The sequence below is a fragment of the Mustela erminea genome, chromosome 15, assembly GCF_009829155.1.
Source record: "Mustela erminea isolate mMusErm1 chromosome 15, mMusErm1.Pri, whole genome shotgun sequence".
Taxonomy (NCBI): domain Eukaryota; kingdom Metazoa; phylum Chordata; class Mammalia; order Carnivora; family Mustelidae; genus Mustela; species Mustela erminea.
The window spans coordinates 53,629,336-53,655,892 of NC_045628.1; the positions used below are offsets into that span (position 1 = coordinate 53,629,336).

Genomic DNA, 26,557 nt, shown 5'->3' on the forward strand with positions numbered 1-26,557 from the left:
TCCTTGCCAACACTTGTAATTTCTTGTCTTTTTGATAATGGCCATCCTAACAGGTGTAAGATGATATCTCATTGTGGTTTTGATTTGCATTTCCCTGATAATTAATGATATTGAGCATCTTGTCATGTGTCTGTTGGCCATCTATATGTCTTATTTAGAAAGATGTCTATTTAGATCCACTTCCCAATTTTTAAGTGGATTGCTTGGTTTTTGCTATTGACTTATATGAGTTCTTTGTAAAATTTGAATGTTAACTCATTACCACATACATGATTTGCAAATATTTCTCCTGTTCAGTATGTTGACTTTCATTTTGTTGATGTCATTCTTTGTTGTGTCATAACTTTTAATTTAATGTAGTCCTGTTTGTTTATTTTTGTGTTGTTGTCTTTGCTTTTGGTGTCAGACCCAAAAAGATCATCACCAAGACTGATGTCAAGGAGCTAGCTGTTGGGGAGTTTTCTTCTAAGAGTTTTATGGTTTCGGGTCATATATTCAACTCTTTAATCCACTGTGAGTTAACTCTTGTATATGGTATAAGATAGGGCCTGGTTTTATCTTTTTGCACATAACTGTTCAATTTTCCCAGCACAATTTAATGAAGAGACTGTTCTGTCTTCATTATATATTCTTGGCCTCTTTGTCGTAAATTAATTGGCTGTATATATGTGGATTTAATTCTGGGCTCTCTCTTCTGTTCTATTGATCTATGTGTCTTTTTTTTTTTTTAAGATTTATTTATTTATCTGACAGAAGGAGAGAGATCTCAAGTAGACAGAGCAGCAGGCAGAGGGGAGGGGGAAGCAGGTTCCCTGCTGAGCAGAGAGCCTGATGTGGGGCTCCATCCCAGGTCCCTGGGATCATGACCTGAGCCGAAGGCAGAGACTTAAACCACTGAGCCACTCAGGCACCACTATGTGTCTGTTTTCATGCCAGTACCATACTGTTTTGATTACTATGGCTTTGTCATATAGTTTCAAATTAGTGAGTATGATACCTTCCACTTTGTTCTTCTTTCTCAAGACTGCTTTGGCTGGCTATTCAGTCTTTTGTGGTTCCATAAAAATTTTTGAATTATTTGTTTTAGTTCTTTGAAAAATGCCATTGGAATTTTGACAGGGATTGCACTGAATAAGTATATTGCTTTGGGTACTATGGACATTTTCATAATATTAATTCTTCCAATTCATGAGCATGGGATATTTTCCCATTTATTTGTATCTTCAATTATTTTTCCTTCATGTCTTGTAAGTTTTAGTGTCTCTTTTTTAGGCTCCCTTTTGATAATATGGCTGGGCAGAATTAGTGATGGGTATAATGTACTACCTCTACATTATTTTCTTCTACATTATAATGTAATGATCTCAAACAGCAATACCTTTAAAAAACAATGCCATCTTTGTGACCTTCATCAACCTATTCCCCATGACTGGTTATTTTCTTGACATACTTGCATTTTAAATCTCCTCCAGATTATCCTGTTCTTTATCTTACTGATATTTTCAAACTTTTTATTTTAAATACATGTACTGAAAAATACAAATATTAGAGGAGTACAACTGGTAGGATTTTTTCACAAATTAATGGCATTTATGTAATCAACACCCAGATTAAGAAAAAGGGTGTTCCCAGCACCTCTGTATTACTGAATTTTATTTAATTCTGTTTGTGTGTATGTGTTTTCTCCTTAAGAACTAGTTCTTTTGTATTTATTTCCTTTCTGTTTTGTGAGTGGAATCTAAGTAGCAATCTGTAGATTGATAAAAGTGCTTCATAAATACATAACCACATGTATCATAAATACATGAATATCTTCTGAAAAGATATTTTCAGAAACCTTTAGTATTGTTGAAGAGTAACTAAACTTTTTTAATTATTGTTTTTCTTCTTCCCCGACCCTTGAAATTCCATGCTGTGATTTCCTCTAATCATTGTTCCAAAAGTATATATTCATTTAGAAATGGTTAACTTTTTTTCTTTTTTTTTTTTTTTAGTGTGTAAATTCAAAGCTCACAAAAGATGTGCAGTGAGGGCAACAAATAATTGCAAATGGACAACTCTAGCCTCCATAGGGAAGGACATCATAGAGGACGAGGATGGAGTAAGCTCAGTTCTGTCTTTGGTTTCTTCCCAGTACCTCCCTCTTATTGTTTGCCCTGTGGAAAATGACAGAGTTAAGTGGGAGTATTTACTAGTAGGACTAAATGGAAGGCATTGGTTAGTTAGGAGTTTCTGTTTCCAGTTAGATCCTCCATAGTTTCCTTTAGCTCTTAAATTTTGAGGGAAATGCGAAGAGGGCTTGGCTATGATTGCTACACTGGGCTGGTATTGGAGACCCTTACAGTAAAATATTCTTTAAGGCTGATCTCAGGTGTCTGTTCAGATATTCGCTCCTAAGACATTGGGGCCTCCTTTCCGCAGTGTGCCCTCTACCTTTAAAACCTTGTCTCCATGGCAACTTGCATACGCATCTCTGATAGCACTTTGTAATCACCTCATGATAATGCCTTGACCTTCACTGCTCCTCAGTTAGACTACAAATCCTGAAGGTCAGGGATATGGTCTTGCTTATTTTTGTATCCCTGTGGTGCTCAGGTCATAATAGAGGGTCAATAAAAGTGGACTAAATGAATGGGTGCCACAAGTGATACTATCTTGATTCCGTAGAATGAGAAATAATTGTAGACCTTCCCTAGAGTAAGAATGGTGTCCTACTGTCTTTAATTTGCCTGCTGTTTATTCTCGCTGTGTAGGTAGCTATGCCTCACCAATGGCTTGAGGGTAACTTGCCCGTGAGTGCCAAGTGTGCTGTCTGTGACAAAACGTGTGGGAGTGTTCTGCGTCTACAAGATTGGAAATGCCTTTGGTGTAAAACAATGGTGAGAATCTTTCCTAATTCCTTCATAATTTTTTTAAAATCTATGTAATTTAGGAGTAAAGAATTTACGGTCAAACAGAGCATGGTAGCATACATACCCACTGTAACATTCAACTTTTTCTGGACTATATTCCTTCCAGTCTGGTTACTTTTTAAATATCCTTTTTGTAATGCCCTTGTCATCTGTTTTTTGTTTGTTTGTTTGTTTTTGTTGTGTTTTTTTTTTTTTTTGGTCTGAAGACCTTTTCCCCAAAGTTTTGTTGTTTTTCATTATACTATAGCCACATTTAATGGTTTACTATTTTTAGCCCTGTTTTACCACCTGTCACACAGAAAGCCACCAAATTTTGATTGACATGTGAAGTATAATTTCAGTACAACCCTGCACATGTTCTCTGACGGAACACCAAGTTCATTCAGCCATGCATAGGTATAATTGAAATTAGATTTTTTTTATAAAGATTTTATTTATTTATCTGAGAGAGAGAGAGAGAACATGAGAGGTGAGGGTCAGAGGGAGAAGCAGACTCCCTGTTGAACAGGGAGCCTGAGTGGGACTCGATCCCAGGACTCTGAGATCATAACCCGAGCCGAAGACAATCGTTTAACCAACTGAGCCACCTAGGCATTCTGAAATTGGATTTTTATATTACATATATATTATATAGATACATGTTTTAAAACTTTCTCACATGTGTAAGAAAGCAGTGAGAAGTACGCATGGCATAACATGGAGCCAACGGCAAGGCATGGTCCTGTCTGTGCCAGACCACCTGAGGACTGGGCCTGAGGCTTCATGAGGGCAGTCAGAGAAGAAACTCCAAGGGTGGACTCAGACCACTCAGAGGTTGGCGTGGTGCTCACCGTAATAGGGTGGGGAGGCAACAGCTGTGGGTGCTCATCTCTACACAAGGTGATACCATCCAACCGTAGCAGCGATTGCCTTGCATTGGGCTGATTTGTTTGGTCTTGTGTTGAGTCTTGGAAGTCACTTCCCACCCACCCACTCCAAAAAAGGGTGGAAAAAATTTTTCAGTAAGTATGATGTAGATCCTCAAAGGAGAATGATGGGAGGTCGCTGGGTTGATTTCATAATCGGTGAGATTAATTCCATTTTTTTCCATGGGAAAAAGTAAGTCCTGCAGTTTTTCAGTTGAGCCTGATAGGTGATCTATTTCCTTCTTTTTTTTTTTAAAGATTATTTATTTATTTATTTGACAGACAGAGATCACAAGTAGGCAGAGAGGCAGGCAGAGAGGAGGAAGCAGGCTCCCTGCTGAGCAGAGAGCCCGATGCAGGGCTCAATCCCAGGACCCTGGAATCATGACCTGAGCCGAAGGCAAAAGGCTGAGCCACCCCCACCCACACTGAGCCACCCAGGCACTTCTCCTTCTTATTTTTAAATCAAACTTGATTCTGTCCTCATGCTTTTATTATTCTTTATCAGTTACCCCTTTTGTCAGCTACAGGTGTTACTTCTAATTTCTCTGATGCCCTGTAATATGATATATAGACTGTCTTAGGTATGTCTTTGGAGTTTTGGTGACACTCTAACCCCTGAAACCCTCTTGTGGCACAACCCCAGGGTCAAGAATCACACGCTTCCCAACTGAGCCAGCCAGGCACCCCAACATTCCTTATTTTATTTTATTTATTTATTTTTAAAGATTTTATTTATTTTTTTATTTAGAGAGAGTGTGTGAGTGAATTGGGGGGAGGGGCAGAAGGAGAGGAAGAGAGAGATGCTCAGGTGCACTCCCCACTGAGTGTGGGTCCCAACATGGGGCTCGATTTCTGGACTCCCGAGATCATGACCTGAGCTGAAATCAAGAGTCAATGGACTGAGCCACCCAGGAGCCCTCCTGGCATTTCCTTGTTTTAAGAGTGCTTGCAGAGGCCTGTAAGATAAAAATATTATAAATAAATAAGAAAAATAAGTAAGTAAGTAAGTAAAGTGCTCCCATAAATGACATTTTAAAACTTCATTCCACGTAAGATTTCTCTTCGGGGGTGAGGGCAGCCTCTGATGTGTGTGCCTACTGCTAATTTCATTAGTCTGTACATCTGTTTCTCTGCTTCTGGATCTTCGGCTGTTCTCTTTTTGAAAAGAAAGCAGATTATGTATGTGATCAGTTACTTGAGAAAGGTTTTATAGAAGTTATCTCCACCTGCCGTGTGTAGGTCTCTACTTGTATTTTCTCAGTTTTTCAACTTTGCTAACGTTCACAGGAAGAGTTCATTAGCTATTTTACTTGCTCACTCTACTCGCCCTTTTAAAAATTTCATGAACAGTGCGGAAGGGTGGATTCAGAATGTGGAAGGGGGCATTCTGGAATGTCTTCTCCCTCTCTTTTCTGGCAGAGTTAGATATCACCTTATCATGAATCGTTCCTGCCCTGTACTGTGTCCGTCGGACATTCAGGCCACTGTCTGAATGGGCCACTGTCACCTTGTCACCTCCTTCTCAGTCTTGTACTTCCTATACAATACCACTTACCTCTTCACACATTATTTTGTCTTTAAAATAATGAGTTTCTGACAGAATATCTAGTTTGTAAACCAGTCATGTAGTTTATTTTTTTTAAAAGATTTTATTTATTTACTTGACAGAGAGATAGAGAGCACAACTAGGCAGAGAGGCAGGCAGAGGGAGAGGGAGAAGCAGACTCTCGGCTGAGCAGGGAGCCCAATGTGGGACTCGATCCCAGGACCCTGGGATCATGACCTGAGCTGAAGGCAGCTGCTTAACCAACTGAGCCATCCAGGCGCCCCCCAGTCATGTAGTTTAAAGAGAGTAAAGTAAGACCATAGTTCCACAACTCTAACGAGTCCGTTTTTCCAGTTGTTGTCCAGTCTCTGAGTACACTTTTACCTTTTTATAAAAAGAGTGAAGATATGATTTTATCTTCTGCTTTTTTCATTTAACTTTGGTATCAATATTTTTGTTTTGCTCTGTAATTCTCATACTTTATTTTAAAGATTTTATTTATTTTTGTTTGAGAGAGAGCATGAGAGGGGAGAAGGTCAAAAGGAGAAGCAGACTCCCCATGGAGCTGAGGGCCCAGTGAGGGACTTGATCCTGGGACTTCGAGATCATGACCTGAACTGAAGGCAGTAGCTTAGCCAACTGAGACATCCAGGCGCCCAATTCTTACACTTTTAAAAAAATTCCTTTTAAACCTATCTGTGCATGCTTGTTTTTTTTTTTAATCCACTTAAGATGTTAATTATTATAAATAATATTAGGGAACTATCCAAAATTAGGTCACCACATAAACAAGAATCACTATTTAATTTCAGTTATTTTCTCAAAAGTTTTGATAAATAGGTGTTTAATTAAATATTTTATTAATTTTCTAAAAGGACTGATGAAATAAAGCTATATTAAATTTAAGTGCTTTATGAAATGTCTGCTTTTACTGCTTAAAACATTTCCAGGGCCTTTATGTAAGTACTTAAAGTATTGTAAGCTCCCTGGGTTCTACTTAGCAAGTTAGCCCTGCTCCTGTTCACAATAGTATCCTGACTCACCTTGAAGCTTTGTTTCTATGAAGTTCACGCATTTACTGAGTGCCTATGATATATATCACTTTCCAGGATAAGTGTCCAATAATAAGACCTTTTCCTTTTCTTTACAGAGCCAGACGAGAAAATAAGCATTCATGTATTTATACCTATAATAACATGAAAATGTTATATATAAAAAAAGGTGTGAATAGAAAGTTATAAGACCACTGCAGAAAGAGCAGACACATTACAAATTTTATTTTCACTAAGTTCTGTAAGAACATTACAAGGTAGAGGTCATCAGTTTCTTGATGGATGCTGATATTAACAAGTACTAGTGAACTTCCCTCCTGTCTCTTCCTCTCCCTTCCTCCTTCCATTCATTCCTGCCTTCCTCTCCCCTCTCCCCTCTTCTTCCTCTGCACTCTGTTCTCCTCTCTTCCTCTCTCCTCATCTTCACTAGGCATGTCTTTTCTTTTTTTTTTTTTTTTTAAGTAATATCTACACCCAGTGTGGGGCTCGAACTTCCAACCCCAGGGTCAAGAGGCTCATGCTCTACCGACTGAGCCAGCCTGATTCCACTCACCAGGCATTTCTCGATATACCCTACTTGCCTGTGGTAATTATAAAAGTAGGCTATACAGACCAAATCAAATTCCCATCTCTACAATAATCAGCCCATTCTTTAGCATTGTAAGTATTGTGCCATGAATTACTGAATATTTTGTGATATAGTTGATCTTCAATGATCACTTCCTCAGATGCAATTTATGCCATAATAAAACACTGATGTGTTTTTATGATTCTTTAAAGTTTGTTTGTTTCTTATTAGGTACACACTGCCTGCAAAGATTTATACCATCCTGTGTGTCCCCTTGGCCAATGTAAAGTATCTGTCATACCTCCAATTGCACTGAATAGCACTGATTCTGATGGTATGTATCAGTAGTGTAAATATGTATATTCCTGGTGTATTAAATGTTGATTTGTACATTTACTTTCCTAGAACAAATTGAACTGTAATTGGTTATTCTGGTCAGTTTTTATATAAATCCATTTAAATTGCTGAACAGTACATTTAACTTCTAAAAGAACATTGTAGAATTAAAACTTAACATGGCTATTAATACACTGGTGAAATTACTAAACATAAGCCTTACAGATTTTACATTTCATCAAGTAAAATAAGATCATTATTCTATAACAAAATGCAATCCAAAGGTTAATTTTTGTGTATTCTTTTTTCCTTATGTAATTGAAATCACCCATCAACATAGCTCTTTTTTTTTTTTAAAGATTTTATTTATTTATTTGACAGAGAGAGCTCACAAGTAGACAGAGAGGCAGGCAGAGAGAGAGAGGAGGGAAGCAGGCTCCCTGCTAAGCAGAGAGCCGGATGTGGGGCTTGATCCCAGGACCCTGGGATCATGACCTGAGCCGAAAGCAAAGGCTCTAACCCACTGAGCCACCCAGGTGCCCCCCATTAGCATAGATCTTATTAAAATCTGTTTTCCTATAATTTCCTTGGAGGAACTTATATTTCTATAAATTCCATCACTTTTTCCAGAATCTTACAACTTGGTTAAAGTGCTAAAGAACCCTGCCTTCCTTCTAAGCAAACCATATTACAAAAGGCTTTTACCATATGCTATTATTAAAGTTTTACATTAATAAAGTGCTTTATGATTTTCAGACTTTTTGTTAATTATGCCGATAAATACTATAAATATAAGGATATAGGCTGCAAAAGATGTGATTTTTTTAAACCTGTGCTATTAACAGCCCTCCCCGTAAGCCCTGATAAATCAAGCTTCTATTATTTATGATAAGTTTTAAAGTATTTTCTAAAGCCTCATGAAGGAGAAGTTAAAACATTTTATAATACTGACTATGAACATAAATTCTTTGACAAATGTGAACTTGGAGATTCATTGGTGTTAAGGTAGATGGTGTCTCTTCAATATTCTATGATTAATACTTTTACCCTCTTTGGTAGGATTTTTTCATTATAGAGCATATTTTAAAAGATAAGTTCTATAGTCTTAGTATGTAAGTAAAACTTCTGTCCGTTTGGGGGGCTAAATTTTAATTTATTGTTCAAGCAATAAACAAGGTTCTTTATGAATTTATGTTCTTTTCTCTGAAGTTTTGTCAGTAGTAGTTTAAAACAGGCAGCCGTTCATATTGATCCTGTGTTGTGTGTTTTTTTACAGGTTTCTGTAGAGCGACATTTTCATTCTGTGTTAGTCCTCTACTGGTTTTTGTCAATTCTAAGAGTGGAGATAATCAGGGAGTAAAGTTCCTTCGTCGATTTAAACAGTTGCTAAATCCGGCTCAGGTGTTTGATTTAATGAACGGAGGTCCTCATTTAGGGTAATTATTATTGATAAATCTCATTGGAATGAAATAACACTAAGCATGAAATATGTTTGATTTTTCAGTTTGTGAAGATTCTCGATTCATCGAGACATCTCTGTATTGATCTTCCCACTCTTCCCTTTTTTAAAGCTCTAATTCTAAATTTTAACTTCACCTTTTGATATTTATATAACTTCCTTATGTGCTGAAAACTCCAAAATTTGTTCAGAAAATGTTTTAGAATATATCCTGCCTCAAACAACACTAATGGTTTGCCTAGCTCTAAGAAAGATCAACTTGTGTAAATATAGAAATGCCCGGTAACTTTAGAAAATGATCTGCATGGAAGGCTAGCAGCATTGATTTTTATGTTACACAAATAATCAATTATTTAACCAAAGCCCAGACACCACTGTGGGTCTCAAGGATAGCTCCTCAAGGGCTTGAGACTCCATTCCTAAATGAATGACAAAAAACACTGGTGTTGATTGTTCTTTTCAGCTTTCTGGAATGTCCTCTAATTTACAATCTGAAAAAATTTTTAATTATTTTCAGTGAGGGAAAATATGCTTTATGGTACTTTTAATACATTTTTGGTGTGTGTATATGACTTTGTTGAGGAGGTGATATTGGATCACCTGAACCTGGGTTCTTGCAACCTCTTCATGATTTACTTAATGATTTTACTTCTCCACTTTTCTCTTGGCTTCCACTGTCACCTTAAAGCAGGAACACAGATGTAAAAATGGAGATTTTAGATACACTGAAAAGGCCCTGGGTTTTTAATTTAATACTTTCCTGTCTTTTCTCTCACCTACCCTCAGTCTGGCTGTGTGCCTCTGTTCACTTCTCTTCGGGTTTGTTTCTTCTTTTTTCTGTTGCCTTCTTGCCAAGTCTCAGGCCCTCTGGTCTTGTTGATGTTGGTCTTCATCCTTTCCCAATGCTCCCACCACCCCGCACCCCACCCCATGTCTCCTTGTACATGTCTTCCCCTTGTTTGGGTCTGGCATTTCCTCACCTGGCCTCACCTCTCAAGTGTGTCTCTTGCATTGCTGGTTAGCTGTGTCTCCCTTTCTAGCACATCTGTTTCATAATCCTTCACAGTTCCTATATTTTATTTTATATACGTGTACTTTTCCCACCCATCCTTTATGATTCCAAGGAAGGTCCTTTGTGAAACTTCTTGAGATTGTCTTGACAGCATATTTTATAGGGTTTCCACAGTACTCGAGGTGTACAAAGGTACATTCAGGAGATGGGATATGCCCAAAGTTAAGATGAAGGAAGGACAGAGGTAAAAGACTGACCCAGACTAGGGGATGAGGGGGAGGAAAAGCAAGTAGGTGTCCGAAAAGTGGTATGTCGGCAAGGTTTGGTGGATCCCTTTAGGAACTGACTTGAGTGTTAATAATATCAGTGCCCTAGATTCTCCACCCCCAGTTTGTAATATGCCATTCTTAAGGAAATAACATATCCTTGTAATGAGAAGGAAAAAAGTCACTACTTTTGCCATGTCTTATCACTTACCTTTCATTTTCTTTTTTATTTCTTAAGATTTTATTTTATTTATTTGACACAGAGAGAGAGAGGTCACAAGCAGGCAGAGAAGCAGGTAGAGAGAGAGAGAAAGAGGAAATGGGCTCCCTACTGAACAGAGAGCCTGATGCGGGGATTGATCCCAGGACCCTGAGATCATGACCTGAGCCTAAGGCAGAGGCTTAACCCACTGAGCCACCCAGGCACCCACCTTTCATTTTCTTTCCTGGGTTCTACTTCTTTGTTTTCTCATTCCTCACTCCCCTTCCCTCCTAATTCTATCTCCATTTCTACTTATAATCCCCTTTCCTCTTAATGAGTAAGAAGTTTTCTCAAGTTAAAAATTGCACTTCCATCTTTATAGTATTATTAATGTGTATGTAAGCATTCTTATATTTGATCTGAACACAAATACCAATATATACAGAATAACAAAGAATTGGGGAAGATGATTTTTATTTATTTATATTAAAATAAAATACTTTTTGCTTTCAGTTTAAGATTATTCCAGAAGTTTGACAATTTCCGAATTCTTGTTTGTGGAGGAGATGGAAGTGTAGGTTGGGTCTTGTCAGAAATTGATAAGCTCAACTTGAATAAACAGGCAAGTACTAAATCTTTTCATGACTTGTTAACATGAATGTATACTAACCTGCTGACCAGAGGAGAGCAGAAGCGTCGTGGCTCCTGTTTCTCATCTTGCCTGAGATCTCCTTGTTGTGCTCTCTTCCAGTGTCAGCTGGGAGTATTGCCTTTGGGTACAGGAAATGACCTTGCCCGGGTTCTAGGCTGGGGTGGTTCCTACGATGATGACACCCAACTTCCTCAAATTCTAGAGAAGCTGGAACGTGCCAGTACCAAAATGCTAGACAGGTAAAAGTGAATTTTCTTCTAACACTAGCCTGAAAATGGCCTACTGACATCATTTTTGGTAGCTGAAATTTTACAAACTATAAGCTCGATGAGGACGGAGACTTCCTGGTCTTACACACTCTTTTCACTCCTGAGGTCTACTAACTTGCGTAGTGTAAACACTCAATAAATATATTTTTGGGATGGATGGATAAATTGTAACAAAAACTGAGAAAACTAGTCTAATAAACCCACTGTTTTAAAAAATAGAACGTCCTGCTGATAGAGCACTTAACTTTTCATTGTTGTTCCGGTCAGAAGACTTAAGCAGTTAATTTTGTGTGGGGGCTTTTGATGACTGTAATGGGTATGGCCCCATTGTCCTGTGGCTTCATTAAAGCTAAGGAAGATGTATAAACTTGAGATGTGTTAGACTATCTCTTCTTGATTATCCATATTAAAAATGAATTGAACCAACAAAGAACTAAATACTAAAAAGGACAATCCTTTCCCAGTGACTGGGAAATACTAAGAACACCATACCAAGGAATTACTACTGTGTTTGTAGTATCCTTGATCACATCTCAACTTTTTTCTCTCTAAATGCTCCGTGAAATCACAGTATGTGTACCCTGAGTATTATAAAGAAGGTGGGTAGGATTGGGACCCAGTGAGTAGTAACCTGCCCTTCCCCCACCATAGGTAGAAGACAACTGTCAGAATATCATTATAAACTTAAGGTAGCATGAATCAAAACAACTTTGATAGGATTAGCCATCTGTGGAACTCTTCCCGAAAATAACAAAATCTCATCAGGGAGCCACCAATCTAATGTAATTACTCTAAAATGAGCTATAACCTAATTAATTGTAACCTTGCCCATCATAAGGTAATGTATAATGGTTGATTCCTTTGCTGACAGGATATTTAAAAAGAGCTGGACTATAGAGCTTCTGTCTGTGGTTATCCAAAACTATTCATGAGAGGGATACCCCCCTAGCTGGGGGATGTAAAGTGGATTCTGTCTCCAGGCTTTAAAAGAACCTGGAGGTGATTTCCAAATTCTGTGCTTACCAAACCACAAAAAAATGGCTTTTTTGCACAAATTTAAACACCATTCTCGCTGCATCCCAGGAAATACTGCTAGACATTTCCTCCACACTGGGTGTGTGCTTTTCCTCTGTATGTTAGAAAAATTAACTTCTCCAGGTGGTCCACAGAGGAACAGTGCCCCCATGGTGAGAGTCTTTGATACAGACCTGCACACAACAAAAGAAGAGAAACATCAAAAGAGGCTGGAGAACCTACGACCATTATTAGAAACATAAGACTATTTCGTTCTGGTGTTGTCTTCACTAAGAATACTGTTGGGAAAGAACAGGTGGTAGAAGTCCCTGTTTAATATTATTTGAATTATAGAAGCTTTTTGTTTTTATCAGTTGATTTGATCCTCAAAACAACACTGTCAGGCAGCTAAGAACAACATTATTATGACGATTTTACAGAGATGAAAGTTGAGGCTTGTGGACTCAGTGAGAAGAATATTTTTTCGTCTGGTATTTTTACTTTACTTAATTCATTTAATCAGCCCAACACATCTAATGCTGACTGGAATTATAATCTCCATCTTACAGGTAAAACGGCTGAAGAGAGTCACATAGCTAGTAAGTGGTAGAACTTACTGGCACTCTCTTCTGGAATCCTGACTCTAGTTCTCAAGCTCTTTTCTCAGCACCGCACACTGTGTCAGACATACACATGTGTCAGATAGGGCCCGACCTTCTGGCCTCTGACTTGGTTAGCTGGTCCCCAGTATGCATCCTTTCTTCATTTGTCCTGCCACTTTCTCCTCTGTCTTTGGCTCCAGCCATTTTCTAACAAGGGAGGAGGTACAGCATGGAAGGTACAGCAAACTTAAGACGTTTGGATTCTTTCCCATTTTTTTCACTGTCCTTCTACCAGAGGAGTATTTCAGCTATAAGGAACTTCACTTTCATGTTTCTTGTGGTGGTCTTCCCTCTTGGCTGTCTACAGAGTTTCATTATTTTATGTGTTTTCTGCACCAGGATATAAACTTCATTTGGAAAGTCTTAATCAGCATTCTGTTTCCAGACCATGGAACACTGTCTGTCATTTTGAGATGTTCAATAGGTGTCAGTTGCATGAATGAATGAATGGCTTTTGGTGCCCTAATATCTATTCCTTGATAGTATATTCATGTCAAGAGTTGAGGAGTAGCTATAGATATTCAGTTTTTACATCCTAACCTACAACCTATGGCTTTGGGGGAGATTTTCTGGCAATTTGGATTTTTATGTAAAGACTTAATAGTTTGAATGATACACTCAGCTCTGTTTAAATACTGAGGCTAATCTTGGGATTTTTCCCTAGGTTCTATTACTGGCTTCAGCCGTGATACTTTTTTGTATTTTAAGCTTTTCTTAAAATTCATATGTTACGGTACTGCTTTTATTATACTTTGTGTCTTTATAAAATCGTAATTTCACATCCTATTACTGACAACAGTAATGTCCCTACCCACTGTTCTTCCCAAATTGTGAAATAATTTTAGATGAAGACTGGATTTATCTGGAGTTGATTGCTTTTAACACCAAATGATTCAGTGTTTTGTTTGAAATTAATATTTACAGCTAATTGAAATAAATTTGCTTCAAGTGTTAAGAAGTTAATTACTATTTCTGTTGATTTTTTCTTCTCACCCCCATGCTTACTTTCTTACTTATTTTAAGAAGGGGTAGTTAGTTAATTTTCATTTCATGTGTGTATAAGCTGACTGGACAAGACTGGTTGGCACATAGAGAATGATTTCTCTTTCATTGGCACTATGCATTTGTTTAATCTGGGACATTGTTTTAGAACTTTGGGATGCGATCCATTAGTAACCTGTGAATCTAGTTAGTTACTTGCAGTTAACATTATTTAAGAAGTAAAAGAAGAAAGAAAAGTTAAAATGCATTGCATTAGTAAAGAAGAGAAAGTTTTGTTATATATGTGTATTTCTTACTGTGGGTCATGGCCTTTAAAAAGTTTGGGAGTCCCTAATCAGAAGATTGGTAAGATAGGGACTTGTAAAGTATGACTTCAGAATTTTATGAGATTACCAAAATTCCATTTCTTTCCTAATGATTGGTTGTTTTAGGTACAATAAACCACAATTCATGCATATATGTGCACATGTATATACATGAGGTAAGAAAAAAGTCAGTTTATTAAATTTTAAAGGAATTTTAGACCAAAGATTTTTCTTCCTTCAGGTGGAGTATAATGACCTATGAACTCAAATTGCCACCAAAGGCTTCTCTACTCCCAGAACCTCCAGAAGCATCGGAAGAATTTTATGTAAGACTTTAACCCTTTGCCTCTTTATCATTTGGAAATAGGGGTGAATATCTTGAACAAATAAGAAAACTTTATAAGATATGGTAGCATGTTTGCTTAATTTTATGTTTTATTGTGTTGGGTATGGGCTCATTGACTACTTCTAGTCCTCTGCCCCAGAAGAAAGAATCCTTACAATTTAGGTTAGAGTCCTTCTAGGACGACTGTCCTGAGAGTGTGTACTTGGCCATATCACTCACTGCCACGGGCCTCCATTACTTTATCTGTAGAGTAAGTTCCTGATGTTGGGAGGAGTAAACACGGGACCCAATGTGTATAACGCACCAGGCATGCGAGTTCCCTTCCCCCACCCTGATAGTTCTCCCTCACCATTCCACCTGCCTGCTTCCGTTTACCAGCAGGGCTCTAGCGAAGGTCTGCAGATGAGACGTTCCTGTTAGCTTTTACTCATCTTCTGCTTTGGCCATAGACATCTGACTGACCAGTAGGTATTAGCTCAGCAATTTCCAAACACACCAGTGCTTGTGGGCAGAGTATTATATAATTTCTCTCTTCCTACTTTGCCTCTTCGTTGAGGATTCACCATTACAAGTTTCCCTGTGAAGCCTATTGGTCATGAGAAAACAGTGGAAGAAAGAGTGCTCACTTCATTCCATCCCTGCTACAGACTGGTCATCACTCTAGTTCTTAGATGTTAAAGGTTGAGTGTTTTGACTAAACCTTAAAGCACTGGAGAATTGAAACAGGTCCTAATTTTCAAAGGATTATCCTCTGACTGACAAACTGTTTGATCTATGATAACTTATTTTTCCCTCTAGGAAAATTCATCTATTTACAGTTGAAATCTCTGTTTTGTCATTAAGAAAATTATGAACATGTCAAAACTAAGGAAAGGAATGATAACTAGAAACGGGGCTGTTCCTTAAAGAAACTAGTTGTAATTGAACACTTTTTTTAATCTATAAGTAACAAAAACTGCTTCTAAAAAATACGGAAAATACAAAAATAATTGAAAAAATAATCTTACCTATAGCCCCAACAAAGATAATTCCTATTAAAGATTAATATGTTTACTACTTTATTTTCAACAGTATTTTTATTTATAGTATTATTTTATCCAACTATAAATATAATACTTGTTCTTATAGAAACCAGTCTTTTTTCTTAATAGTATCTTTGTAAATGATATTAATTTTCTCCCCAGAGGGATGAAAGTGGGAATTCTTTTGTTCTATTTACTTTAGAGAGGTCTCTTTCCTAGACCCAGGTCTTTTACCTTTACAATAATAAAGGTAAACAATTTACTTTTATTACATATGTATAGTTGTTAAATATGAGATACAGTTGTAACTACATGGAAAAAATCTTTTTTTTAGTATAAAATGGTTTTGAATAAGACTTAATTTACTTTTTTTTTGTTAAAATATTGTATAACAAAGGGATGGCATGCCTTAAGTTTACAAGTTAAATGAATTTTGCATATCACTCCAACTAGTGGCCATGTGTCCTTTTTGCCTTTAAAACTATAATAAAAGCAAATTGAACCTTCCTTCTTAGGCTCAACCTAGCTCCCCAGCTTATATTTTTTTAAGTATTCATTTAAAATTCCCTTGTGCATGATTGTGAAATTATTATTTTTCCAGTTTTCCTTAAAAGGGCACAAATGTGGTTGAACTTCCTAATTATCTTATTAACTTAGTATTCCACTGGCATTGTAGAGTCGCAGAGCTTAAAGAATTATGACAGTTTTATTAATTCTTTATGGCCATAATTAAGTAATTCTGTTTGCTGTTATACTTTTTAAACCTAGGAAAAACAAGGCTTCCATGATTCCTTTCAGTAACAATGGTTCTGTTAATACTCAATATTAGGAAACATGTTGCTTACGTTTAACATGAAATCCCCTTGCCGTCATGTACTTTTCTCTTCTATCCCTTTGTGAATGAATATGTGTCCCCCCAGTGACATCGTGCTCAGTTCACACCTGTCCTCACCTCAGGTGTCACCTGCTCCAAGAAAACATCCTTCACCCCCCAAGCCCTAGTACCCTTTCCTACTTCATGAGTTCAATGGCCCCTTCCATTATCCTGGTGCTATTGTACTGCCAAGACCAGGCAATGTGTTATTCATTCACCATTGCGTTGTCATCGGGTGTTGGGACTGGCACAAGGTGGACAATTAATAAACAATTCATAACGTCATTTTTTGGTCTAAATACCAAATGCTTTTGGAACTATGGGCATCTTGTCATCCAAGCCCTCTGGCCTTGTGTATTTCTTGGAAGCGCAATTCCCATCACATTCAGATTAGATTAAAAGCTTTTTGAGGCAAGAGTCATCGTTTTCGTCTCTTTTGTATCTTACCCCGTCACACCGTCACACCGGTCTAGTGAGTCAGTAGCTGCTTATTTATTAATGGTAAGGTCATCAAAAAGAAGGTGTGAGCTGCTGTCTCTTCACCAGCTCCCTGAAAATGGGAGAGAATGGCTTCAAATCTCTGGAAATGAAATTCTTCCTATTCATGTGTTTTTAAATTTACTCTTATTGAAAGCTTCTCTCCCCTCAGTTCTTTCTGTTTCCTAGCTGTTTGGTTACAGCATGCTAAGATGTTATAACTTTATTTGTAAATTATATTTATTATTTCTTTCAAAGGGCTTTTAAGTTGTTAGGACATAAGTACTAATTAAGTTGTTTGTACTTAACTACCGTTAGGGATTCCTTTTGGCCTTGGGGTACTGTGACAAAATCGACATTAAGGATGCAATGAGGCCAGAAAGTTGGAGAATCTCTGTTCTCGGGGGAGGGGCAGACAGTAAATGATCAGCTATGTTTAGGTTCTCTCCAGGGCATAATGGTTGCACAGAAGAGAGGATGTTTCGTCTAGCAAGCTCAGTGACATCTTTACAGAGGAGGTTGTACGTGAACTGGGTTTTTGGCACAAAAAAAGAGAAGTTGGAATTAGCCAGTTGAGAAAGAGCGTGACATAGAACCTCATAGTAAGGACCTTGGTACATTTGGGGCCCTGCAGGTAATACTGTCGGGTCAGTGGTGCAAGGCAAGAGCATCAAAACACATGACAGGGAGAGAAGGAGGTTTCAAATCATGGAGAATCCTGGGAATTATGGAAGGTCTTGCATGTTAGCTGAAGACTTTTGGCTTTATCTGAAATGTAAGGGGGGGAGATCCCCTCAGACATGAGAGATATAGTGCGATCATATTTGTGTTTTAGAAAAAAAAGAAAAATCAGTGTGCCAGGAAGTGGAGAATGGTTTGAAAGGAAGAGGAGAGACATAGGGATCCCAACTACCAGGCTATTATAATGATACACTTGAGAAATGACAAAATTTATATTTGACAAATACTGTTAACCAAAGACCAAGACTTGCTTGTGGGGGAAGGCAGCATGATGGGAAAAGCCACAGACCTGGCCCCTAAGTTTGTCTTTTCTTCATCAGCTGTGGGTCTTGAGCAAATCTCTCAACTCACCTGGGCCCAAGGCTCCTTGGCCTAAAACAGTACAATTAATGGGATAAATACATACAGAATATTTCATCACAGTGCCTGATACACAATTTAAAATAATCATTGTTACCTTAACTCCCTGACTCTAAGTGACTACATAATAAGTGACATCAATTATTTTATCTTCAGACAGAGAGGTTATTTATTTTTCCTCTGGGAGAGGTTGTATTCTTTGCCTTTGGTTATTTTTAATGGACAAAAATCTGGATTTTTACATGTACATTCAAATGGAATTAATGAGTTTAAAATATTTTCCCCTATCTTCTTAGGCTTTATGACCATGTATCCTGTAGGGAAAAGAAATAAAACTAATCTTTTTGAAAAATATTTTCCTTCATTGCTTTCTAAAAAGGTAATTTTCATTTTTCTGATCTTGTCTGTAAAGAGGCAGCTCTTAATGTTTAGACTAGAAAATGAGCGAAATGGATTTACGAGTGAACGCAATGTTGTGTGAGGCTTGAGGATCCTTCCCTCCTATCTTTCCCCATGAAGAAAGTAAGATCAAAATTCAAAAGACAGACATACTGATTAGCCACCGGTGGAACTGGATGGAAGTCGGGAATGAGATCTTTTGGGAAGATGCTAGTCAGGAAAGCTTTAAGGAGTGGAGGGTGTCACTGGATCTTCATTTCAAGCTGAATAAACTGGTGTCAGTGGGTAAGAAGCAATGAAAGGACATCTGAGTAAGGCAGCAGAGCACAGGAGGCCAACTTGAATAGAGCAGGTGGTTTACACTGGAAATTTCTGAACTATAGGACATGGTATATATTTGAGGCAAACATTTGATGGAAGGCTCTGACTTGAGGCTGTTTAAATATTGTGCACATTTTTACTTATTAGGAAGATATGTTCTTTCAACAGAACATTAAATTTTGAGTCAAACAGAAAAGGGAACAGAGGACTTCCCGAGCATTTTGATTCCTTCCTTCTCCAATCTGTTTATTCACATGGTTGTAGGACAACGCATTCAGCATTCTAAAACTCTTCTTATTGAATTATACAAACAGAAAAGTGCACAGATCATACATATGCTATTGGTAAGTTTCCACAAGCTAAATGGACCCATGTCATCAACACCCAGATCACGAGGCAGCATTACCTGCGCCCCACGAGCCCTCTGAAACCCCCTTCCATTCACCATCCCCAACTCCCACCCCCAGAACCACTCTCTCAGTTTCTAAAAGCACAGATTATTTTTGTCTGTTTCTGTATTTATAAAAGGAATGCTTTTGTTAGCAACCCTTCTCTGAATCCATTCCATTCAAAAAGGAATTTTGTGGGACTCCTCCATCTTGTGGCGTAGTTGTAAATCACGCGTTCTCATTGCTCCACGATACTCATTGCACAGATGCCCTACATTCTGTTATCCGTGCTACTGTTGAAGGAATGCTGCTGTGAATGTTTTCTAGCACGTGTCCTCTGGTGAACGCACATCGCGTTTTTTAGCGGTATATATGTATGTAGAAATGGAATTGCTGGGTCCTATGCTGTATGCCCATGTTCAGCTTTGATAGACACTTAGCAGTGTTCTGGAGTGTTTTTATCAGCTCCTGCCTCCCACCGGCAGTGAGTGAGGGTTCTGTTGCTCTAGAATCTTGCCAGGGTTTCACACTTCCCAGGCGTAGTACTGTCTTTGCTTTCATTGTAGCTTTTCTGGTAGATACAGTGGACCATTGTGGTTACAGCTTGGGTTTGTTTCTGATGTTTGTGGCTGATGAGGCTGATCACCTGTCATCGGTTGTGGCCTGTTGGTATTATCTTCTTCTTTAAATTTCTAGTCTTTTGCCCATTTTTCATTGGCCATCTGGTGCCTTTTTATGCAGGTGCAGATGGGTTCTTTAGCTATTAAGCTATTTGACATTTTTTTTTAATTTAATGGAGTTTATGGATTTTTTTTAAGACTCTAGATTAAGGAATTTCAGAGGCAAAAAGCCTTTTATAGAAAGGAAGTTTTATTTATTTTGTATGATGACTCTTGTATATTTCATTATAATCATCGCCCTGTGTCGTTTGTGTCCTGAATGGTCCCAGTTTAAAAGCAGTAATAACTGAGCGGTATAAATGCCAGAAACAATAATACAGTGTAGGTTTTTTTTGTTTTGTTTTCAGATGACAATTTATGAGGACTCCGTTGCAGCTCATCTTACAAAAATTCTCAATTCTGATGAACATGCTGTGGTCATATCATCTGCCAAGTGAGTGACAAAGTTGAAGCCATGAAATGGTTACGCGGTGAAAATGCTCACTCCTACCATTTATGTCAGTTTTTTGTGATTTTTTTCCCTACCTAAAAATCCATGAAGTAGTTTACAGAATTAGATGTACTAAACTTGCATTTTTTTTTTAATCACTTTACCATCTTGTTTGCAGTGGAGTATATATTTAGAGGGTTTTTTTTGGATGCTTAATCTGAAATATTTTTATCAGAATAGTGCAATGTTTAGAGTTTAATCTAAGCTCCTATTTAAAGATGCATTCATATATTAACTAAATTGAATTTAAATTAAAAAATTAAAAATTAATAAATAAAATGAAGAATTTATAATTAATTATAATATGAAAAACACATTTAACTATAATTTATTATTTCCATAAATACTACTCTTTAGGAATTATTTACATCAGGAAGGGGAAAATATTGAAGAGATTTTTCAAGATGACATCAGCATGTTTAAATCACATAATTATGTTTTAATTCAAAGTTGTCAGATTTTGGTTAAATTGATTCTGTACATGGAGCCAGAGCTACTTGATTTTATTATCCCAAATGTTGCGTGCCTGGAACTTAGAATTTTGTTTTGAAGCATCCTACACTGATGTCCTGAGACCTAGAAAGCCAACTAGAGGCAAGAGCGAAACCCACTGCAATTTTCAGCTGATAAGCAAGGGTAAAAGCATGCTTTACAATTCTCACTTAGCAAGGAAATATTACTCTTCTACAGAAAGAGGAGAAAAAGAAGAAGTAAAGAAAGAGAGTGAGGGATTTGGGAAGCAGTGGGGACAAAAATACACTGACTTTAGTATATTATATACTTACTTTGCAAAGAATCAAGGGAAGACAAGATAAATCATTATAAACAGATTTGCTTGTGACAGAGTATAAACATTGTGACAATTGCTTTTGATGCCGTAAGCCCGAGGAATAGGAAACAGGGCTGGGCAATAGGAGGAGTTGAGCCGCTTAAGGCAGGGGTGCACCCTGGTTGTCCAGAGAGGTGGGGGGCAGACACGGTGTTCAATGCATACATAGAGCTGCTGCTGGTTTTCTGTTGCTGTTGTCTGGTTGGATGTTCTCTGACGAATTGTGTTGCCTTGTGGCGAAATGTAGAAATCTCCAGTTTGTCCCAGGCCTCAGTACTCCCTGTTGTCTTCCTCATCTTGGGCCAAATTTATATACCAAAGTTATTCCTTAGGTACTTCCTAAATTACTTCTACGAAGAAGACATTTGCGTTTACCGCCCTTGCCCTGTGAGTCAGATGCTTTTTTTATACGGCATTTAGAAGATCTTGCTAGAAAAGATGGAAAGCTGAAATGGAAACTTTTAAAAAGTATAACGAGTTATAAAAGAATTATTCTTTGATGCAGTTAAGTAAATATTTTATCTGGCCCCCTTTTATAGTTCGGATGTTAGCAAATCCATAGTATTGGCCTTCATGTGTTTGATGTGTTTGATTACTGCCTTCTATACATCTAACATATTTTTAATTGAGGGATAATTGACTTTTAACATTGTATTTTGTGAAATAAGATCTTATGTAGAGTTGCAATATTCTAAAAATTAAAATTGTATTTTGTCATCATTAATAAATTGGACAGGATTAAATTATTAGTCATTTGTGAGAAAAATTAAGCTATGATTATAGATGACACCTACAATTTTGTATTTGATACAGCTTCTAATTATTTCTGTATCTTATTTCAACTCTTGAAGACAATTTCCTTACTGCCATGTAACTGAAATAAAATACAGAAATAATTGAAAGCTGCATCAAATATAGTCTAAGATTTGCACCAAAAAAATGTGAATTCTAAAGTAGAAGCTGTCATATTATTTGTCTCTAATATCTCTAATGATTATTTGAACATGTAAAAAAATATATCCTACATTTCTAAATGAAATTGGAATCAAGTATTTGCAGAATGTTTGACGTATTTCTAGGAAACAGCTTGAACACCACTGGAGTAAATCACAACGTTGGACCAAATAGAAGTCATTCTGAGGTCCTAGCTGAGATTCAGCCATTTGCTAGCTTTGTGGCCTGTGTCTGTTTTATCAAGTGTAAGAGAGGAAAGCGTGCCTTTCCTTTCTCCCTCATGGAACTGTTAGGAGAATTAAGTTGAGTAATGAAATAAATACAGAATTTATAAACTACAGAATGCTATATTAAATTATGGTATCATCATCTCATGCTTTAATCAATTACATTCAAATTTTTTGTTTGACCTTGGCCTGGCTCTTTATCTAGGCTCTACTATTAGCTTTAGCTTTGGATTTCTCTTTGACTTGCTCATTTGCCTTGAAACAGATTCTATTCCACCCCTGGCCCCCTCTTGTCACTCATCTGTGCACCCAGACTGCTCAGCTGTCCTGCCTTTATAACCACAGATTAAAATTTTAGGGGATTTGCCATAAAGAGGTACAAGAGAGAAAAAAGGACAAAATGTAGTAAATTTGTACTAGTAATATGGTATATTTTTAAGTTTAATTTTTGTTATGAACACTTTCAAACATTCATAAAAGTAGAGAGACTGATATAATGGTTTCCCACCATACCCATCACATGGCTTCAGTATTTATCAAAGTTTTGTCATCCACTCCCACTTTCTTCTGCTATAGTATCTCTAAGCAAACCCCAGAAATCATTTTATTCTATTTTCAGTGTATATACCTAATAATCTTGTTAAAAAGTCTAATACAATTAGTAATTCTCTGACTATCTATATACTCCATCCATATCCATTGTCCCTAGTTATCTCAAAGTTTGTTTTAAACAGTTGATTTTTTCAAATCAAAATCCAAACAAGGGGGCGCCTGGGTGGCTCAGTGGGTTAAAGCCTCTGCCTTCGGCTCAGGTCATGATCCCAGGGTCCTGTGATCAAGCCCTTCATCGGGCTCTCTGCTCGGCAGGGAGCCTGCTTCCCCCTTTCTCTCTCTCTGCCTGCCTCTCTGCCTACTTGTGATCTCTTGTCTGTCAAATAAATAAAATCTTTAAAAAAAAAAAAATCCAAACAAGGTTCAGATATTGCATTTGGGTTATATGTCCCTTTAAGACTTGTAAAGTCTGTAATAGTTCTCCATGCTTAAAAAAAATTTTTATTAAGGCATGATAACATGAAAATTCTCAGTAGCTTAAGCTGTTTTAACTAATTTTAAAATGCTGAAAATACTGATGGAAAAGCTATATTCCATTAGCATAGCTGATATGTAGGTTAACTAATGTAGTTACTACGGGTTAACCAATACCATGTCAACAGTTCTTTGATTTTGAAATTTTGTCAGTTTGGTATGGTAACATGAGTTACCTTCTGAAAATCAGAAGCATAAGTTAGCAATTATAGATCTCATTTACTAATAAAAATACAAAGCAAAGTTATTAAGTAAATGCAATTTGTTTTGTAGACAAGACTTCTTAGAAAATGGGATCATTGGCCAGAAAAAATAATAAGATTGAAATGATTTCCATAGGATCACAGAATTTCAGACTTGTTATCTATCATAGAGATAATGTAGACAAACTCCCCCCCACTTCCTCACTGAATAGATGAGGTAAGATATGTAGTTGTTAGAATGTTTCCTCAGAGCATAGAGATAGCTAAGAGTTTTTCTAGATTATGCATTGATACTTGTAAATCATTTCTGATTTAAATTTCTTAAATTTAAATTTCTGATTGTAACTTTTTTACATCATTTCAGATTCTCATAGGATGACCCCTGCCTGCCCATATGTGCATCTGTTTGGGCACCATTGCCATATTTTTCTTAATGTAGTGTTTGCATATTTTACTGTCATTTGCCCCTATTTAAAAATAAGTGGGGGAAAACTGATAAATGAAGATACTGCCACTATTGATAAAAAGTATAGATCTCATGAATACAGTATAATTGCGATGGTAGAGGAAATCATTAAGCTTGCTAAATATGGACTTTTGTTAGCTTCAACAGAATATTTGGTGCAGTATCAACTGCATATTTGTGCTCAGCTTGTAAGGAAGAGAACAAAACTAAAGATAAAAAATGCTTGGAAATATCTTGTCAAAATTATGGCTAATGTTGATTTAAGATGTAATTAGGGATTAAAAATTTTTATAGCCCTGTGGGAAAATCCACAAAATTCCACTTTCATTTATTTGATTTTTGCACATCTTTTCTAGATGTCTTTATGCACTAAATTAGAGAACTGTATCAGTTGGAGAATATCTTCCATGTTACCATAGCAAATACATCTTAAAATTGTTTTTCTGCAATTTGCAAGTTCCCAGGTGGTATGACTTTGAAATCATGCTATTTTTAGGTAGACATTTTATCTCAACTTCAAGAAATCTACATTCACTATTTAGGTATAGCAAAAAGTTCATTTCTCCAGAGTTTAATATTTTACGTCTTCCAGAATTTGAAACTTATTGGATCCTAAGGTAAACCATTTCTTCTGATCCTTCCCACAACTTACATGGCAAGTCTTCTCTAACACAGAATCATACTCTGTTTCTTCAGTCTCCATCTGTCTGAGCAACATGGCACCTTTGTTGCCCCTTTCATTCCTAGGCTGATTGACCTACGGGCTCTGTCCCTAGGAGTTAGTAAAATACCAGAAAAAGTAGCTATGGTAGTGTTATGGCATATGCAATTTTATAAATTTTACAGGAGAAAATTATGTCAAGACATGTTATAATAATAGCAAGGAAAACATATCTTAGGGTTACATAAGGGGGGAGGACAGTGTCTCCTCTCCTTAGAGGTGGGACATCTTTTACTTTTACTTTTAGTAAAGCTCATGGAAAAAATTTAGTGACAGCCTGCCTTAATATTTCAAGAAGTTTTGTAAAAGTAGTATACATGAACAACGAAGACAAAACTTGAGGTAAAGCACATGACTTCATCTCTAATAGTAAGCTGGAGTCTCTGGAGAAATGTGAATCAAAAAGCCAGCAAAGAGGTTGAAGGTTAGGAAATGTTACTTTTTGTCCAAGTGAAAATCTAGAAATGGTTGCCAAAAAATAGCAAATAAAGCCAAATTTATTAGGAATAATTCATAATTTATTTTTTAGATGATAAATGGGAAGGTTTGGATTGTGTGTGTGTGTGTGTGTATGTGTACTGTACCTAATGAATGGCTTAATGTCATAATACTTAAATATCTGGAAACATAATCAGTATGTCCCTCACATGCCAGAGAAAATTGCAAGTTTAATAGAAAAAATAATTGCTAGAATCTGTTTTTTTTTCCTTCAAATTTCTCAATCTGTATCCATAATAAAGAGAAATACTTTCATTTTAAAATCATCTGATTTTGTTTTCAAACTCACTATTAGCCCTTGCTACAAAAAGCTGATCACATGCCATTCTGTTGGGTGGTTTGTAATCCAACCCCAGTCCCTAAGGCTTTTGAAAGACAGATTTTAATTAGTGTTTAGGGTTTCAGATAATTTTTTCTTTTGATCTATTTCTCTTACAAAGAAACCAAATGTAATTAAAAGCAACAAACAAGTAAAACCATATATTGTTGACACTAAAAAGATCTAAATTAAGTTAGTCTTACGTATGACTGTACTGGTTACCTTAAGGAAAAAAACAAATGGATTTATGGAGAATGTAACTCAATTCAAATGGCAGCTTGTTTACACAATCCCTTTCCTCTTCAGGAACAGTACACTTTCAAGATACCTGGATCATGAGCAGTAGAGTGACAGTGACAACATTAAGTGACAAATTATCCTTTTTTTTTTTTAACATTGCAAGTCCTGTTATGAAAATATGTAAGAGGCTGGAGATAATGCTTTTTTTTATTTTTAGTGATATAATATATGGCTTTTAAATTTAAAAAAAAATTTTTTAATGAACACCGGGTGTTAAATACACAACTAAGAAATTGTTACTACATCACAACCCAATGAAATACTATATGTTGGCTAACTGTACATAATGCCTTTTTTTTTTTAAAGATTTTTTTATTTATTTGACAAAGATCACAAGTAGGCAGAGAGGCAGGCAGAGAGAGGGAAGCAGGCTCCCTGCTGAGCAGAGAGCTCCATGTTGGGCTGGATCCCAGGACCTTGAGATCATGACCTGAGCCGAAGGCAGAGCCTTAACCCACTGAGCCACCCAGGCACCCCAATGCTTATATTTTTAATGAGATTTACAAATACTCTCCTCAAGAATTTAATTTAAATATTTGAGTAAGGCTTCTTGTTTCCTTAAAGTGATGATCAGTTAAATTACACAGAACAGAGGTTTTTGTGGGGGTTTTTTCATTTTATTTTATTTCTCTTCAGTGTTTCAGAATTCATTCTTTATGTACCACACCCAGTAGAGCAGAGTTTATTTAT

At 36.8% G+C, this 26,557-nt stretch overlaps 1 protein-coding gene across 10 annotated transcripts in view; it reads left to right on the plus strand.

The window, feature by feature from the left end:
• DGKH (diacylglycerol kinase eta) overlaps positions 1-26,557 on the plus strand; it is a 204,830-nt gene that overhangs the window by 115,797 nt on the left and 62,476 nt on the right. For all 10 annotated transcript variants that reach the window (XM_032314572.1, XM_032314575.1, XM_032314568.1 and 7 more), the window contains 8 exons: positions 1,995-2,101; positions 2,754-2,879; positions 7,218-7,320; positions 8,599-8,758; positions 10,775-10,883; positions 11,013-11,152; positions 14,407-14,491; positions 20,122-20,207. In XM_032314572.1, coding sequence (XP_032170463.1) covers positions 1,995-2,101; positions 2,754-2,879; positions 7,218-7,320; positions 8,599-8,758; positions 10,775-10,883; positions 11,013-11,152; positions 14,407-14,491; positions 20,122-20,207 — 916 coding nt within the window. The remainder of the gene's footprint in view (positions 1-1,994; positions 2,102-2,753; positions 2,880-7,217; positions 7,321-8,598; positions 8,759-10,774; positions 10,884-11,012; positions 11,153-14,406; positions 14,492-20,121; positions 20,208-26,557) is intronic.